The sequence below is a fragment of the Haplochromis burtoni genome, unplaced genomic scaffold (assembly GCF_018398535.1).
Source record: "Haplochromis burtoni strain Fernald_Lab_line unplaced genomic scaffold, NCSU_Asbu1 Contig_3, whole genome shotgun sequence".
In the NCBI taxonomy this organism is placed as follows: Eukaryota; Metazoa; Chordata; class Actinopteri; order Cichliformes; family Cichlidae; genus Haplochromis; species Haplochromis burtoni.
The window spans coordinates 6,358,656-6,375,019 of record NW_024582364.1 but is presented as its reverse complement, the minus strand read 5'-3'; the positions used below and the strand labels follow the sequence as shown (position 1 = coordinate 6,375,019).

At 39.2% G+C, this 16,364-nt stretch overlaps 1 protein-coding gene across 7 annotated transcripts in view; it reads left to right on the top strand.

Moving 5' to 3' along the window:
- Positions 1-16,364, top strand: part of pde1cb (phosphodiesterase 1C, calmodulin-dependent b) — a 118,655-nt gene that overhangs the window by 27,112 nt on the left and 75,179 nt on the right. For 4 of the 7 annotated variants that reach the window (XM_042220294.1, XM_042220291.1, XM_042220292.1 and 1 more), the window contains exons 2-3: positions 2,196-2,243; positions 2,870-3,035. In XM_042220294.1, the coding sequence (XP_042076228.1) occupies positions 2,196-2,243; positions 2,870-3,035 (214 nt within the window). Of the gene's footprint in view, positions 1-2,195; positions 2,244-2,869; positions 3,036-5,048; positions 12,013-16,364 lie in introns of those variants that run through there. The other 3 variants (XM_042220301.1, XM_014331915.2, XM_014331919.2) reach the window with 2 other exon arrangements.

The following is a 16,364-nucleotide window of genomic DNA, read 5'->3' as shown; positions in this document are numbered from 1 at the left end:
CAGGGGGCCAGGTAGGGCATTAACAGGGAGAGGGGGGCACAAAGAAATACTTTTCTTTCTTATTCTCATTTAAAATGTCTCGTTTTTAATAAATAATTATCTGAATCTTACAACCAAAGTTTTTATGTCATGTAAAATAGAAATCATACATATACCAACAAGACAGTGTACATCACTGTCACAACAGCGTTTGTTTTCATTCAAAGGCTTTATGGCTTTTCCTATAATACCTGGTAGGCCGGTCTCTTTTTTTTTTTTTTTTTTTTTTTTTTTTTTTTATCCCAGTCCAGCCCGGGCACGACACGCAGTGAATTAATCTGAGAAGGTGCATTAAAAAATAAGCGGTGCACATCACAAATTAGCTCGCATAGACACATTAGTTGACACATTAGTTGTGCCGCTTCTTAATGACGGTATCTTAGCTAACAACCCCAACTATCAGATTCAACTTGTAGTTGGCTAAAAATAACTTACCGGTGAGAGGGACGTTGCTAGCTGGCAGTTTTTTCAAGCAATGTTGAAATTTCCAATTTCCGACACTTCAAAAGCTTCAGGAGCTCGCAGCGCAGCATCTGCACCACGGAAATACATGGATACATCCGAAGACTCGAGACAGAATTCACAATGTGTTTTCTGGATTTTCAGGTGTATGGACCAATGTTTTCTTTTCTGATCAAACCAGAAAGCTTTAATGAGCAGCTGGATTTGTCTTGCATTAACTGGCTGGACACAGAGGACATCGAAATGCAGCTGATTGAAGTGAAAACCTCGACTTGAAGTTTGCAGAACTACGAACGCAGCTGGAATCCACAGCTGTGCGTGTTCATGGAGCTTGTATTTTCACCTCCTGGACATCACTACCTGACAAGGTTAACTGTCTTCAGAACATTGCAGGGACATTATTTACAGTATTTGGCTCTACATATCTGTGTGAGCAGATTTTCTCACGACTTTTCTCAGACTCACGAGTCCTCAGGTAACCGTCTGAATGCTGGACACTCGGAGACGTGTGTGTCACATTAACATCCCTGTATTAACAAACATGCCATATTGGCCCAGTTTATTTTTCTTATCATTGTTGTGATGAGACCATAAATAGCATTTGTATTTTCTGTGTTACAGTTCATTTGCTGTTATGGAGTTTTTGTTATGGATAAAAAGTGTCTTTTTTTGTTTCAGAATAGCTGATAACTATTTGCTGATAGCTGCCAAATATAAAATATAATATTTTATATTTGTATTTGTATATTGTATATATGTTTATATTTGTATATATTATATTTGTATATAATATATACAAATATAATTCTATAAAGTTATTCTATATAGTGTGTAACTGTTGATATAGAGTGTTATTAAACCAGGGGATGTTTTGTCAATCTTCCCAAGTTTTACCGAGCTCATGTGAAACTCAGTTTTCTGTACTTGGCTGACAAGAGTGGCACTCTGTGTGAGCTTCTGGTTCTGTAGTTCATTTGCTTCAAGATTTGGCGTATTATGTGTTCTAAGAGCTTTTCTGCATACCTTGGTTGTTACAAGTGGTTATTTGAGTTATTATTGCCTTCTTACCAGCTTGGAGCAGTCTTGTCATTGTCCTTTGACCTCTATCATAAGCAAGGCATTTCCACCCAGAGTACTGCTACACCCTGGATGTTTTCTCTTTTCAGACAAAGCACTATAAACCCTGCAGATGGAGGTGTGGGAAGATCCCAGTAGATCAGCAGTATCTGATCACCAGCAACCATGTCACATTCAAAGTCACTTAAATTCGCTTTCTTCTCACTTTTGATACTCACTTTGATCTCCAGCAGGTCATCTTGAACTTGCCTACATGATTAAAAGTTGCTGCCATGTGGTTTGCTGATCAGATATCTGCCTTAACTGGCAGTGGAACATGTATAGCTAAGGATGTAGCTAATGAGTGTGTTCTTCACTACCATACTGTGCAAATATGTTTAAGGGACTGTTAAAATTCCAGCTGAGCAAAAGTACAGAGATAGCATCAGCAAATACATGAAAGCATTAAGTCAAACACCTATTCACCACATATACAATGTAAAAAATAATGTACTACAGATACTGTATGTACTAAACATCTTAATCAAAGCATTTGGCTAAAGAGGTTTCAAGTTATCATTCTTGATGCACTATTTTAACATTTGTTGAATTATTTATTTAATTGTTTTTCCTTCTAGTGGCAAATGAAGAAGACAGCTCAGCAAGACCTCAGGCCAGTTTTGCACGTAAGTATCACCATTGTTATACTTCATTGTTATTCAACTCATCACATTTCCATCCATCCAAGTTTTTGAGATATTTAAAAAGAGTTCTGACCAACTCAATAAAATGAATATAAGAAAGTGCTGAAAGTCTGTTTTGAAATATTTGCAACCATACTTCATATTTCTTTGTTATTGTTATGACAATAGATTTTTATAGGAAGTCTTTTCTGCAGAGATAATTTAGAGACAGTTTGGCCTGACCAGAAAGTTAAAAAAGGGTTCAAAAGTGTTTTGTAAATAATAGAGACTTAAACTGAAGATATGTAATAATATGTTAGAATATATTTGCAGTAATGGATTTCCTCATGCAAATGTATGGATGTAGGAGTGGTTAATTAGCTGAAAAACCTATAACTGAGCAAAAAAGTTGCCTCCTCTCCTCTTAAGTGAGCGCACTGGCACTAATGACAATCATCCACATGAGGGCAGTATTACAGAGGCGCTGAAATCTGTCACTCCCTTTCAGTGAAACCTACTCCTGCAGCCAATGCTTCAATATCTTTTGTGAAACAACACCTTGAAACAAATTAACGGTTTATTCACTGTATGAAATGACTGTGACACCAGCAGGCTTTTGTTTTATTTAGGCTCAAAGTCCCAGAGTGCTTTGTGGAATGCCATCACTGCAGGGATGGGGATCAAAGGCAAAGAGCAGAAGCCCCCCCTGAATGACCCACGGAGTCCTGAAGAGATTCTGGCCGATGATCTTCCTCCAGCAGATGAACCAGATGCCACAGAGAAAACTGCCATCAGGTTTGCTGCTGTCAGAAATATCCCAGTAATGATGCCAGAACAAGTAATGCTCATTATATGTTAATTATCATGAAATGCATCCTGCGTGGTGCTACAGTGGGACATCAGCAGCCATGTTCATCTTATTATCTTACAATGTGGCAGCATGCACCATCAGGCATTGCTCTGTATTTTGTATTTGTTTTCTGTTTTTGGATCAGAATGAACTTGAGCAGGCGATATTTAAAGTTGAACCTCTTCAGGTTTTTTTTTTTTTTTTTTGTTAATGAAGAAGATAATCTCCTGTCTGACATTTAGCTGATGCACACACATACGCATGCACACTCACATTTACTCTGTTAATTGCTATATAAGGCTGCTGACCTCGAGGGACTTGGGCGTGATTGATTCCACCTTGATAACAAGGACTTCAAACTACCATTAACATAATTTGTTGTCACTTTTAGAATATTGCTTGTCTTTTAACACCTGATTCCAATTAACCTTGATGGCCCTGGAGACTGCAATAAGTCTCAGTTGGCAACAAGTAAGCATTTGTCAGAGGATACTAAAAGTGCACTTTAGTACTTGATAACAAGATTTTAATAGTACAGAAAATAGACAGGGAGTTATGGCCAGATGATTTTCACTAGTTTTCCCAATATTTTGGTCTAGCAAGTCCTCACAGAGATCACAATTTTACAATTTATCGGGTGCTCAGTTTGTGACTTCTCAAATCCCATCCAAGTGTTGTTTTCGGGTTTTCCTTCGTTTCCAGTCTGCAGTAACAAATGCTTCCTCTCCAGCTCTTCTCTATGTTATCTCAAATTACAGTGTCGTTGTTCTCTGCCAGTCTCCCCTGGAACACAGATCCCTTTTCTAGAGTAGAGTGGTGACAAGGAGAAAGTGATTTTCCACTTGACTGGACATAGGCTAGTCCTTTAGTTAAAACCTATAGCTCAGATTAAAAAAGAAAACACTGGGGCAGCTGAAAGCACTCCTACCTTCCATAGAGGAAACAGTTCATTTGTCATTTAGCCATAGCTTTAGCCTCAGTCAGAGTGCGGGAACAATTGCCAAGCATGAGGCTGTTCATCCTTGGCTGAAGATGAACAGTTTGCCTATGTTTTTCAAGAACTGGCAAGGGAATGATTCTTTTCAATAGCGCTAACAGTTTCAAACAAATAAAATATGCTAGGAATTACTCCAGTCTTTTTTTTGTTTTTTTTACTAAAATGTGTTGGCTGGTGAAATAGTGATAGCAGGTGGTGAATGTTAGCTGTGGAAAAGGGCAATGTTATGCTTACAATGATTTATACTGTTCAATTATTACCTTTGTCCTGATCCTACTGAAAGTCAGGGGACGTCTTCGGCCATGTCAGCTGTGGTTAATACAGGCCAAAACTGCAGGGAGTCACAGGGATGTACATCTTAATGACAACTAGCCAGATTATGGCACAGGGTGATTAAATGACACTGGAACTAGCAGTAATCCATGGAATGATGTAACTACAGTGTCACCTCCGAGGCCGGTTCTGGCCGATATCCTCCGGGTGATGATAATTAGATTTATTGGAGAATAGAGCAAGATCACATGATGTTTAGCAGGAAGGATTGGAGAGCCTTAAAACATATTGACTGTCATAAACTGGACTTAGTTGAATATAATTAAATTGTTTTCTAGTCAATCCCGCAGTTACTTGATTACCTGATTTTCTTTTTCAATCTGAAAGGTCGCCTGGTGCTTACGTGGCTGCTGTTGCAACTGGTTTAGGATTGCAGTTTACACACAAACACACACACACACGCACACAAACTGGGAGGACTAAAACACAATATGGAGCCATTAGTATATAAACACACGGTGACTCATCTGCTCGGCTGGTGCCACGCTGTTTCTTCTGTTCATTATGGAAACCATATTCTTTTAAAGCACTGGCTACCAATTGAATAGATAGTAGTTTGCATTCATGCAGAGGGGGAAACCTGTGATTTTTATGCAGAATCAAATTGTTTTGTCTTTTTTTTTTTTTTTTTTTTTTGTTGATCCTGCAGAATTTGCCATGTCAGAAGATGATAGATTGCCATTGCATTCATTTTCCTAATTGCTGGAACTTGATATATGCAACACAAACACGATATTAGTGTGCAGGAGTTTCTGAACCATCATTTTGATCAGCACTTACTCTCTATCTGAATCAATTGTTTCTTTAATTGACTTTTTTTTCTTTTCAAAATTACTGCTTTGAAAGCCAAATCTTTGAAGAGGTATGATACAAAAAAGCCATTAGGATTAGTTTGTTATCGTCCCATAGGAGGAAGAGTGAAAGATTTTGGGAAGAGGTTGTTATTCATTAGCTAGAATTGCCTTTTTATTAGAAACTAATTTCCATTATATTCCAATCTTATTACACTAATGGTCCTTTGAGATTTAGTGCTAGATTTATAACTGTGCTTTTTTTTTCTGAACCCCCTTTTTTGACAGTCCTTATGGATAGGTAGTGACTGATAGGAATGCACTAAAAATTCATGTCAAGTCTATGTTTCACCAAATGAAGGCACTTTCAAAAACAGCAGAAAAAAAAGATAAATAGAGGGTAGTGAAAACGATTACAAGGGTGGCTAGATGCTTACCAAATGATGAGAAAAACAGAATCAGCACCGACAAACATTCAATAAATGTACACATGCAGCCAAAATCTGGACAGACACTCTTTTGAGGTCCTCAGTTGGATTTGGCAACTGCTTAATTGGATGCTGCTCGCTGCTGTGAACATTGCACAGTTGATTAAGGTGACTGTCTTCATCGTGCCATCCAACAGTTTCTGAGGCTGACCCTTCCACTGGCTGCAGCCGCAGATTCGCAGCCCCCCGCTGACATCTTCCCCGCAGCAACAAGCTCCATCACTAGCCTTACTAGCGGGTTAATGAGGCTCTGCTGGGAAAAGTCACTGCTGCGTAGCACATATTTCTTGATATTATACAGCTTGATATGGAGTATAGTTTTATGTGTAGCAGGGAGAAAAGTCAAACTTTAAAATATGCAGAACGCAGTGTCGTCCAAAGTCTGAGTCTTTACTGTCTACAGCCGTTTTCTTTCTTCTTACATATAGATCAGTAGATGCATTAGGGTGACTTGCAGGAGTAGTCATAATGTATTATTTTTAGAAAATTCAAATGTTAATGGGATAGAAAGATACTGCATTTTACTTTAGGACGAAATAGGTGTATAAATCCCCAAAATAAAGTTAACCAAGTTTTTTAAATTATTTGCTTTTGCACAATAAGGGTAAAAATGTGTGTCTGCATTGCCATCCACTGTAGTAATTAAATAAAATGACATTTGAAAGTAGACTAAAAATTCCACAGAGACAATTTCTATGATTCTGCCCATTCCCTTACCTCATTCCCTTTGACCTCACTCAGTAATAGTGTCTTCTCTCTGCTCGCATAACAGCTTTTAAATACACTGTGCATCACCCATTACATGAGTACTCCTCTCTTTAGGCTCTGCCACTGCTTTACATCAATATTCTTGCTGGATTAATGTATTAATAGGATCAGAGCCTTTACAGACTGGAAGGCACTAAGGGGGCCAGTGAAGTATTTTGTCCATGTAGCATAAATTTCCTGCAGCATTTGTCACTTTAAGCTGTTATTTACAGTAAGTGCAACATTTCCTTAGCTTTATCCCTGTGCAGTAAATCACCATCTATCATAGACTTTTTAAGGGAATATTAGAGGCATAACAACAGAGGTGTGATGGGGGGGAAAGAACCACAAATATCGACAAGATTGCCTGCCCTCATAAAAACTTTAAAACTTTAATTTAAATTATTTTTAAAGCATTAATTTGGATTTTATTATATAGTAACCATCATTTTACCCCTGTCTGACAATAATGTTATCCACCATAAGTTTCTTTCACTGCTTGAGGTTTATGGAAGCTATTTTAATTTTTAGATAAATACCAAAATGCTTTACATGACAACTAGAAAAAAACCCATTAATAGAATTGTTTCAGAGACATTTCATGGTACATAATAAATAAGAGATAATAATTTTTAAAGACTGACATTCATAAAATTATAGTGTTGTGCAAAAGTCCCACATTTCTCTATATTTTGCTTCAAAGGAGCCAGAATCCAAGATTCTTCCAAGGTTTCTTTTGGACATTTTTCTGCTGTTTAATTTATTTTCAGTCCAGTCTTTGCACTTCACCATTTTTTTAGAATATCTTGGTTTGTTAGATCACTTAATGTTGATCTATGAATGGACTGGCCTCCCTAGAGCCTGAACATCCCACTGTTAAGTAGTGGAGTAGCAATAAGCAAAACATGTTTAAATTGAATGAGTTTAAGAAATACTTTTTGTGTTTTTGAAAATGACTGAAATTACCTAAAAATAGTCAATAGTATTTTTAGTACAAGTCTGGAGGGATCTGCACTTGTAAGCTACATTTAGCTCTCTGAGAGGTTAAACAGTCTGTATTTAGTTTGTAGTTGTCTCTCAAACAGATTAATGCCCTGTTAACCCCTCCTGTTACCATAGTTATCTACAACTAATGAGCTTACACAACCTGCTGTTCTCTGTCTGTTCAGTGTGGATGGCAAATAAATAAGGGCTACTGAGGACAAGCTGAGAATTTAGCAAGTCACCGTAACAGAATTTCTGATGTGAAATTTTTAAAATGGATTTTCCCAGACACTTTCAAATCCTCTTGTAAACACCTTAAATAATATGTATGTGTAACAAAAAATGTTAATTACTATTATGCAATTTACCACTGAAGGCTATTGTTATGCAGAGTATCAAGAGAGAGAGATTCAAGAGTCATCCTCTGGGACCATGAATAGCTGTACAAAAAAGGCCCAAAGAGTGAATAGAATGACACGACAGCAGAAAAGTTTTTTGCCCCAGTTAGATCCTTTAGAGGGGCACAAAAGCCCCCAGATTAAGCTGCCGTAATCAGCTGGACTTTTTCAACCATACATACGGAAGTGAAGGCTTGTCCTTGTGTAAACTGCTTTTACATTATGCGAGCTTAACCACATTAATCCTTAACCCTGGGTTTCTCTTCAGATGTTCCATCACCTCTGACTTATCTGAATCAGTCGTGGGGATGGAGAAATAGCGAATTTCTTGTCTGAAGTAATTCTCAACCTCCATCATTTTGCAAATAAATATAGCTTTACAGCTGGGTGCCCTCAATTTCTCCCACCCATCTCTGTATCTACAGTACTTCCAATACAAAACCAGAAATGAAGCAGTGATGCGTAATCATATTTTGTGATTCATGATCTCTACTAAAACGTGGTCATTACTGCAAAGGCGCCTGCTATTTTGATGCATAGATATCCTTATCGACTCTCCCAGAAATTTAAATGAGATTTGAATTTTTCATGTACCGCCAAATGGCCAGAGCTGTTAATGTCTTGATTTCGATGTGTGAGCTTTAAGAAGACTCAAGCACTGTGACAAGGAAGCTGTAGCAGAGTGTAATATTCAGCAGATCCTTGCAAATAATTCATTTTTGTAAAACAGGATTAATTGGAATTCCTTTTTTTGGCGAACAGCTTTTGTAATTGTAATTATCAGGGACTTTCAATATTTAGTTTCATTATGTGAAGGACCATCATCGCTTTTTTGCTTTTGTTGGTTCATCATATTTGTTTTACCCTGTTACACTCGACACATTTTGCTTGTTATGTGTGTTTGTGCATCTTTGCTCACCCTGTTAAATACTCTCAATTTTATAGTCAAATTCGCTGGCAACAGTGGCACAGAGGATGACTCAGCAGCAAGCAAAAGAATTCCTAATACTTCATCACATACTCATCGTTGTTGTATCGCGTTCTCCTGCAATTCAGTGGCACAAACACGGCACATTACTACAGTGCTTTTTTGCTGGAAGGTGTTTCATTCATCAGGTGGCAATGTAATTAAAGTGTTGTCTGAGATTCTTTTGGTGCAAAGGCTGGAGGCTACTTAACCAGGCTGCATTCTTTATCATAGCATTTCATAAATCACTGAGCGTTTTTCTAGTCAGTGTGAGTTGCTATAAATATTTTCTCCTTAAACCTCTAGTAACGGTAAAACAATTTGTCAATAATTAACCAAAGCTACAACGAGTTGTCAGGTAATTAAATGTGACTGAGCGATCCAAAGATAGTTTATGCCAAAGGGGGGTGAATTGTTATAAACATCTCTCGGAGATAATTAAAGATGATTCAATGCTTTCTTGTTTACTTCCCATGCCTACATTTATTGCTAGTGCTTGAAACAGTCTGTCGTTTATGTTCTAAGATCAGGTTTGGGTCTGCCGTATGTCTAACCTTAAACAAATGTTGTAGGTAGCCTATCCATCAAATTGTGGGCACCCTTGACATGAATTAGTTTGTACGATATGGCATCTAACTGTGTCTGAAGGAGAAAGTGTTATAGCAGCTCTGAACAGCCACATTTCAAGGTACCCTGAAAGGCTGGAAAGCACTTTCGACCTGTTTCCTCAATCGTATTCATATTGTTGGACTTTTTTACATATAAAACTGAGAGTAGTTACAGGAGACTAATTTGCCAAATGACTGTGTGAGAAAAGGCTGCACATCTTGCCCTTCACTGCATAAAGTGGATGTTGATTCTGAGATTTTATTGCATTATTGAAAAGGTGTAGGGGGTTGAATGTTCAGACACCTTAACCATGGTTTGATTGCTATCAGTACAATATTTCCAGCAGTTTCCATGTACAGCTATCATGGAATGCTATAATAATAGTAATGATAGCTGTAATTCTTACCCAAATTGTCCACAATTGTCAAAATTGTTCTACTGAGTGTGTTTTAAATGGAAATTTGACCCTTAGCAAGGGTCCACACATTTTCTGATTTTCACAAGCTTCTCACCAAGAATCACAGATTTATTTGCCTTCTTGGCAACACACTTGATTCTTGGGTGCAGTGACTGCTGCACAGTTTAAATTGACCAGCTCCTTGAAATCATCGTTTCTGATGGAATCTTTGTGTTCCCGGTGCAGTATGACACCGCACATACAGACTACACGGTGCATACGATCCCTGGGGTGCAAATCTGTGAACCAGAAGCAGTCACTAGTGAAGTTGTCATTGTAGTTTCTGCTCAGGTTAACCTGCCATCTCTGGATGTGGCTTGATATCTCCTGGGGGCAGCATACCCTCACAGACAAGTAGAAAAATTGTTACAAAGAATGGTGTGAAGAAAGGCAGCCAGAAAAGGAAAGAATCTGAAAGGAAAGACAAAACAGATGCATAAACGCATCTTTAAAGAGGACATCAGCAGGTTTGTGGCACTCAGGCAAACCTCTTTTCTGTCCTCATGGAGGACGCATCTCACCAGATGAAAGAAAGAGCCCCTTTGAGGTGGCGCCCCGGCATTATCCCTACATCCTGCATCAAGTAATTGAAAGACCTTAGAGTATGGTAAGGGGCTCAGGGGAGCAGGTAAGGGGGGTGAGTCATCCTAGCAATCTTCCAGTTGGACTTGGAAAAGGATAAATAAACGAAACCTAAGAAAATAACTAATATGCTTCACTAGTTGTTAAGCAAGCACAAAAAGTTTAGTATGCTTGTGTAGAATATATTTCCAGCACACAATGCACCATGCACGATGCAGGTTTAAAATAGACTATCCAGCACTGAGGACTTACTACTTTGTAGATAATTACAGGCAAAGCTTTTTATTTTATACGAGGATACCACACTATATGCAAGTCTGTGTAGAATGATGGGTATGAGTCTTATAAAGTTGTGACAGTATTATACTTATTGCTGGCTTAGCTGACATTTCTGCCCACAAGGGCTTGGCAGTGAGCACTGCGGTGTTTAGATACTGTAGAGTGTTTTGTTAGAGAAAGCAAGGAAAATAAACAAAGGGAATAATATTCCATGTTTTAAATTGCTCCATTTTTAGGGGGCTGAATGTGGGGCGGTCCTGAATGTGCTCGATGGATCAAAGTAATCTCTGTCAAATCAGTGTCAGCACACTCTCTGCATGCTATTTAATCCCTCTTGGCATGGCATCTAATATGTTGCACTGAACATGCATTATCTACATTTCAGCTGTCATAAAGCTGCCACATTTTTAGTGAATGAGTTAAATGTTGAGCGACTGCATTTGTAAATTAGATGCTTAAAAAAAGATAATGCTGTGTCACTGTTTTGACATTTCAAAAGAAAATGTCCTCTTGCAAGTATTTTTCTTTTTTTTAAACCAGCAAATTCTACACAGGAATTCACCGCACTTGCGCTTTCGTCTTCTCCTAAAGGCTTTTTTCCTTTTCCTCATGTCTGTCCCCACTCATTTTTTCTTCCTCACTCCCTCCAGTTTTCCAGTAGATGAAACAGAACATGGTTTCTCATTATCAGCCAGACTCCTCCCTCTCTTTGACTGGTGCTCTTTTCCCCTCCCTCCCTCATGTGCGGAGGGCTCGGCAGTGAGCGTTAATCCCGGATTGCGCTGCCCTGCCGTCTGCATCCCGTTGTTGCTGGGAGAGCATGGCACGGTTCCAGGACCCCTGCGCTGACACGACAGAGAAGTGAATGAGTAACAGAGAAAGAGAGGGAGAGAGGAAAGAGGTACAGTTGGACTGCTTCATGACTACCACAGCTGCTTGAGTGTTATTTAGTTTCAGTCACACACTCTCTATCACATAACTAGAGGGAAAAGAGAGAAACAGGAGGGATGGCAGCCAGTTTGTCGCAGCTGTGGGAACTACTGTAAGAGAGGAAACCTCGGTCACATCCCGGGTTCCAACACATCGCAGCACTTCTCTTCGTTGCGTTGCACCTTCCTCACTGATCACATTTGACAGGGATTAAACTTTTTTTTGATCTGTTGCTGGCAAATCTGTAACTCCGTCAGACATGGAGTCTCCCACCAAAGAGATTGAGGAGTTTGAAAGCACGGCCCTGAAGTACCTCCAGCCAGAACAGATAGAGAAGATTTGGCTCCGGCTCCGGGGATTGTGAGTATATCCACTTTTATTCTTTTCAACAAGTGTGTGAAGCAGCACTGTGCATGCTTCAGCGTGTTTGAATGAGGCATTTGATGTTTAGAAGTGAGTTGATCTGCAATCGTGTGAATTATTCACACATTTTGACAAAAAAAAGAGGCGCAGTTTCTGTCGCCTTTATTATGGTTATTATAAAAGTGTGACCATCACACTCATTTCTTAGTTTCAGTTGTGTTGTGTGTATGTCAATTTATGGGAGACAGAACCCAGAGTGAAAATGTAAAATAGAAAGAAAAACAGAGAGGGAGCGTGTGTATGTAATTACTCAGGCCAAACATAACCATACATTTCCAAATGGTTTGTTTGCCTAACTGAACAGGAAGGAAGAAGAACATCGGAGCTCGAGTGTTGCTCACTCTTGTGCAAGAAAATCTTTACTCTCCTTAACTTTTCATTATGTTTTCACTGTCTCATCAGATGTGCAATAAACACCTGCTGCCCATGCAGACTTGTGCAGCATGTCTGTACATTTAAACCTCAGTGGCTAAAAGAGTGTATTTTTCAGATACTGAGGTGTGTCATGGGGTTCATTCTTTTTTTCTTTTAACATTTGCTGCTGGTTTCATTAAAGATTCTTACTTACTTTGTCACATTCACCACCAATCAACACCTCTATGACCTTTCTCCCTGAGAGGAAAGCACTTTATATGTAAGTTGAAGTGTGAAATGTTCTTTTATCCATTTTCAGTTCACATCATTCCTACTCAGCAGGGGGAGGAGACAGCACTGTTGCTAGGAGGGTTGGGCTATGAAGGATATCTTTAATGCTGCTGCTCAAGGTCTCAATGAAATACATTTCCCTCCTGCACATAAAGGCAGCAGTTAGAATTCCTGTAACTCTAATACCAAATATTTTAGTTACTTTTTATTTGCCAGTATTTAATTTTATAGCTCCGTGAGTATGCATTGTTTATCTCTCCTGTGTTAAAAGCTTGATGTTCCACCACCATCCTCTGCCACATTTAGTTTCCTTTGATGACTTCATTGTCTCTTCAATTTGCTCACCGTCATAACCATCTGTCTTTTTGGATAATTGATGGATAGTGAGTCAGATGAATGTAACGGGAGCTCAAGCCTTTCCCCCCCCCTTCCTTCTTTTTCTTTTTCTTTTTTTAAAGGGCTACACAGCAGTTGGCTGGGTGCTCTGAGGGCTCCTGTAGTGTGTCAGAGATCACATTAGCCTTTAATCTCACAAAAAGCCTCTGTCTAAAAAGAGTGAGCCCCCAACTGACAGGCAGCACCCACAGATGTTGACACAGACTCACAACATAAACTTGCAGAGTATATTTTCTGTGCTTAATAGGGATTAGATAACATGTTGCAGCATTGAGGTGTTTGTGACTGCGAAAGGATGACTGTGCATGTGTTCGAGTGGGTGATATAGATTGTGGACATGTTTGAGTCCACTTGGGGATATTTACTATAGGTGCTGCTAGCTTACCCTAGATTTGTTTGTCAGCTGTGTGATTTGTATGTGAGTTTGCTGGTTGACACAGCACAGTTTCTGGCACAGTGTACTCCACAGAGTGTACCAAACATGTGTGGATTGACAGAGCATATGTTTTGGACAGTTATCTCTATGCTCAGTCTTCAATGATGAGGAGTACACCATGGTCACCAGCCTGTAACAGATGGCCCTTGTTTTTATATGTAATATATCAGTGAGTGGATTCCAGTGTATTTGTGTTAATAAATTAGCTTACTTAGGCAGACCTGATCTGTCTCCCACTGATTAATAGAAATGAATTATTTAATTAGTGGGTAAACAATTCATAAAAAAGTGATTGCTTGAGGAGAGGGCAGTGTAAGGAAGTCCCAAGAATCAAGGTGGCTGACTGCTTTACCACATCTGATCCACAAGGCTCTAACTAAAATAAAATTATGATAATCATAGCAATCCAATAAGTCATAAACAGTAACATAGATCCCAAGTACATGTAAGAAAATGTGCACTTTACCTGAAGTGCACTGGAGCACACTGGAGTGCACTGAATAAGCCCCTAAAATGGTTTTGCAGGTGCTGTCCACAGATCATTGCTTTCTCCTCATCTTCCTTTCTGACTGATTTTTCTCCAGTTTTTTGTTTTTGCTAGTATCTGTCACTACTGGTAGCACACACAGTACCTGGAGCTCATTCAAAATACATAAGTCGTCAATAGTCTTACTTCTCCAGGATATCACATCCATATATGCTGTCATGTTGGTGTTGTCCTGAAAGTTTACTTTGTCTCTCAGCGGAGTCTTAAAAGTGTTGAGGAGGCACCAGGAGATGGGCTATTTAAAAAAGTGTATCTGCTAGTTTGTGCAAAGAGGTTAAGGAGGTCTCCTGAAATAACCCTTCAAAATGACCTGAAGGCACTAGCTCTTGTGTTTCTGAAAAGATGGTGAGAAACTGACTCCTTCAGTCGGACCTCTGATCACAGCCCATCAGAAATGTGCACATGAGTAGCCCACTTGAGAAAGGGCAGTGCTCCTCCTGTTATACGAAGTCACCAATACCAGCCCTGGTGCTGGGTCGATGCACTTCTAAGCCTTGTCCAGCTGTCCTTCAGTAAATCACAATTAGTGCTTTTTTCAATGGCTTGCAAGAAGGTTTGCTGGACCTGTACAATTTGAATGGGATGCAGGCATTATCTCGTGCTACTAGTAGTGACAAGGACACCCACCCAAAACAAAAACAAGAAAAAAAGCAGAGCAATAATCTTTGATCATTACCTGAAAAACCATCCCTAGTTTTTGGGTTGTCTTGTTGATGCCTTTCCAGACACTTGGGTTTGCACCAAAGCAAGTGAAATTGATTCACAATGGTTTAACCTTTAAGTACATAAATAGAAAATTTATTTTATGTGCAAACTGAAATGGAATTTCGCTTCAGAACTTTTTGGTAACCACAAATTATTAAATCTGTCCAAAAACATTGCAATATTTACCAGAACTTCCTCAGCTCTAGCTCTGCGCCTGCTATAAAACATGACATTCATTCTTATCCATTTCTTATGATGATATAAGATAGGCCAATACGTCGACTAACTAAATGAATAACAATATATAATCATAGACAAAAGACAAAAATTATGTGCATAAGATATAATTGGTATATGGTAATATCATGACAAATAGTTGTGTGGACTTATACTGTATTAACTAAAAAAGCTACAAATAAACTATAAAGTATAAAATAAACTATAAAATACTTTATAACTAATGATATAGTAACAGAAAAGCAGAAGATATTTCTTTTTTAAAAAAAGTATATTTTCATATGAGGACAAGGCTTTATTTTAAAGAACAGCACAATAAAGTCACCATTGCTTAAGAAAACACAAATGATACAAATTACGTATATGGATAAAACGAATCAAAATGTTATGAGTCCATATGAGGGCAGAGAGTCTCAGGAGATTAAAATATCAGCACCTCGCCATATAACTCTTTTGGCAAGATGTACAGGCCAGACAATGAGGTAAAAGTGTCATGAATTCTAATTTGAGCATTCCGATTGAATCTCTGTCTTATTTAGGACCACATTCAGTGTAAATATCTATCCCTCCATGCACTTTCTTCTGTTTATACGGGGGCAGGAGCCTAAGCAGAGAAGCCCCAAACTCCCTATCCCTGACCACCTCCTCCAGCTTGTCCGAGGGAAAACCAAGCAGTCCCAGGGTGGTCGAGAGATATAATCTCTACAGCGACTCCTGGGTCTTCCCGGTGGGACATTCCCAAAACACCAACCCCAAGAGGCATCCTTGTCAGATGCCTGAAACACCTCAACTGGCTCCTTTTGATGCGGCAGCACTCTGAGCCTTTTCCAAATGGCTGAACTTCTCACCCTATCTCTAAGAGAGAGGCCAGCCACCCTTCGAAGAAAGCTCTTTTACCTATTTCTGTATCCTCAATCCTGTTCTTTTGGTCACTGCCTGAAGCTTGTGACCATAGGTGTGGTTAGGGATGTAGATTGACAGGTAAATTGAATGCTTCACTTTTACGCTCGGCTCTCTCTTCACCACAACGGACCAGTACAGCATCCGCATCACTGCAGCCGCAGCACCAATCTGTCAATTGACCTCCCACTCCCCTCTCCACCCACTCGTAACCCTTAGAAGTCCTCTACTTGGGTTAGTAACACCGGTACTGCAAACTGTTCCAGTGCGAGCTGGAGGACACCACCTGATGAAGCAAACAGAACCACATAATCTGCCACCACATCAAAGCGGTTGTGGGATTCATCGGGAAACTAGCGGATGATACCGTGGAGACAAAGACTATCACAACGTTTCCCAACCAGAAGCCGTGGGTGGATAAAA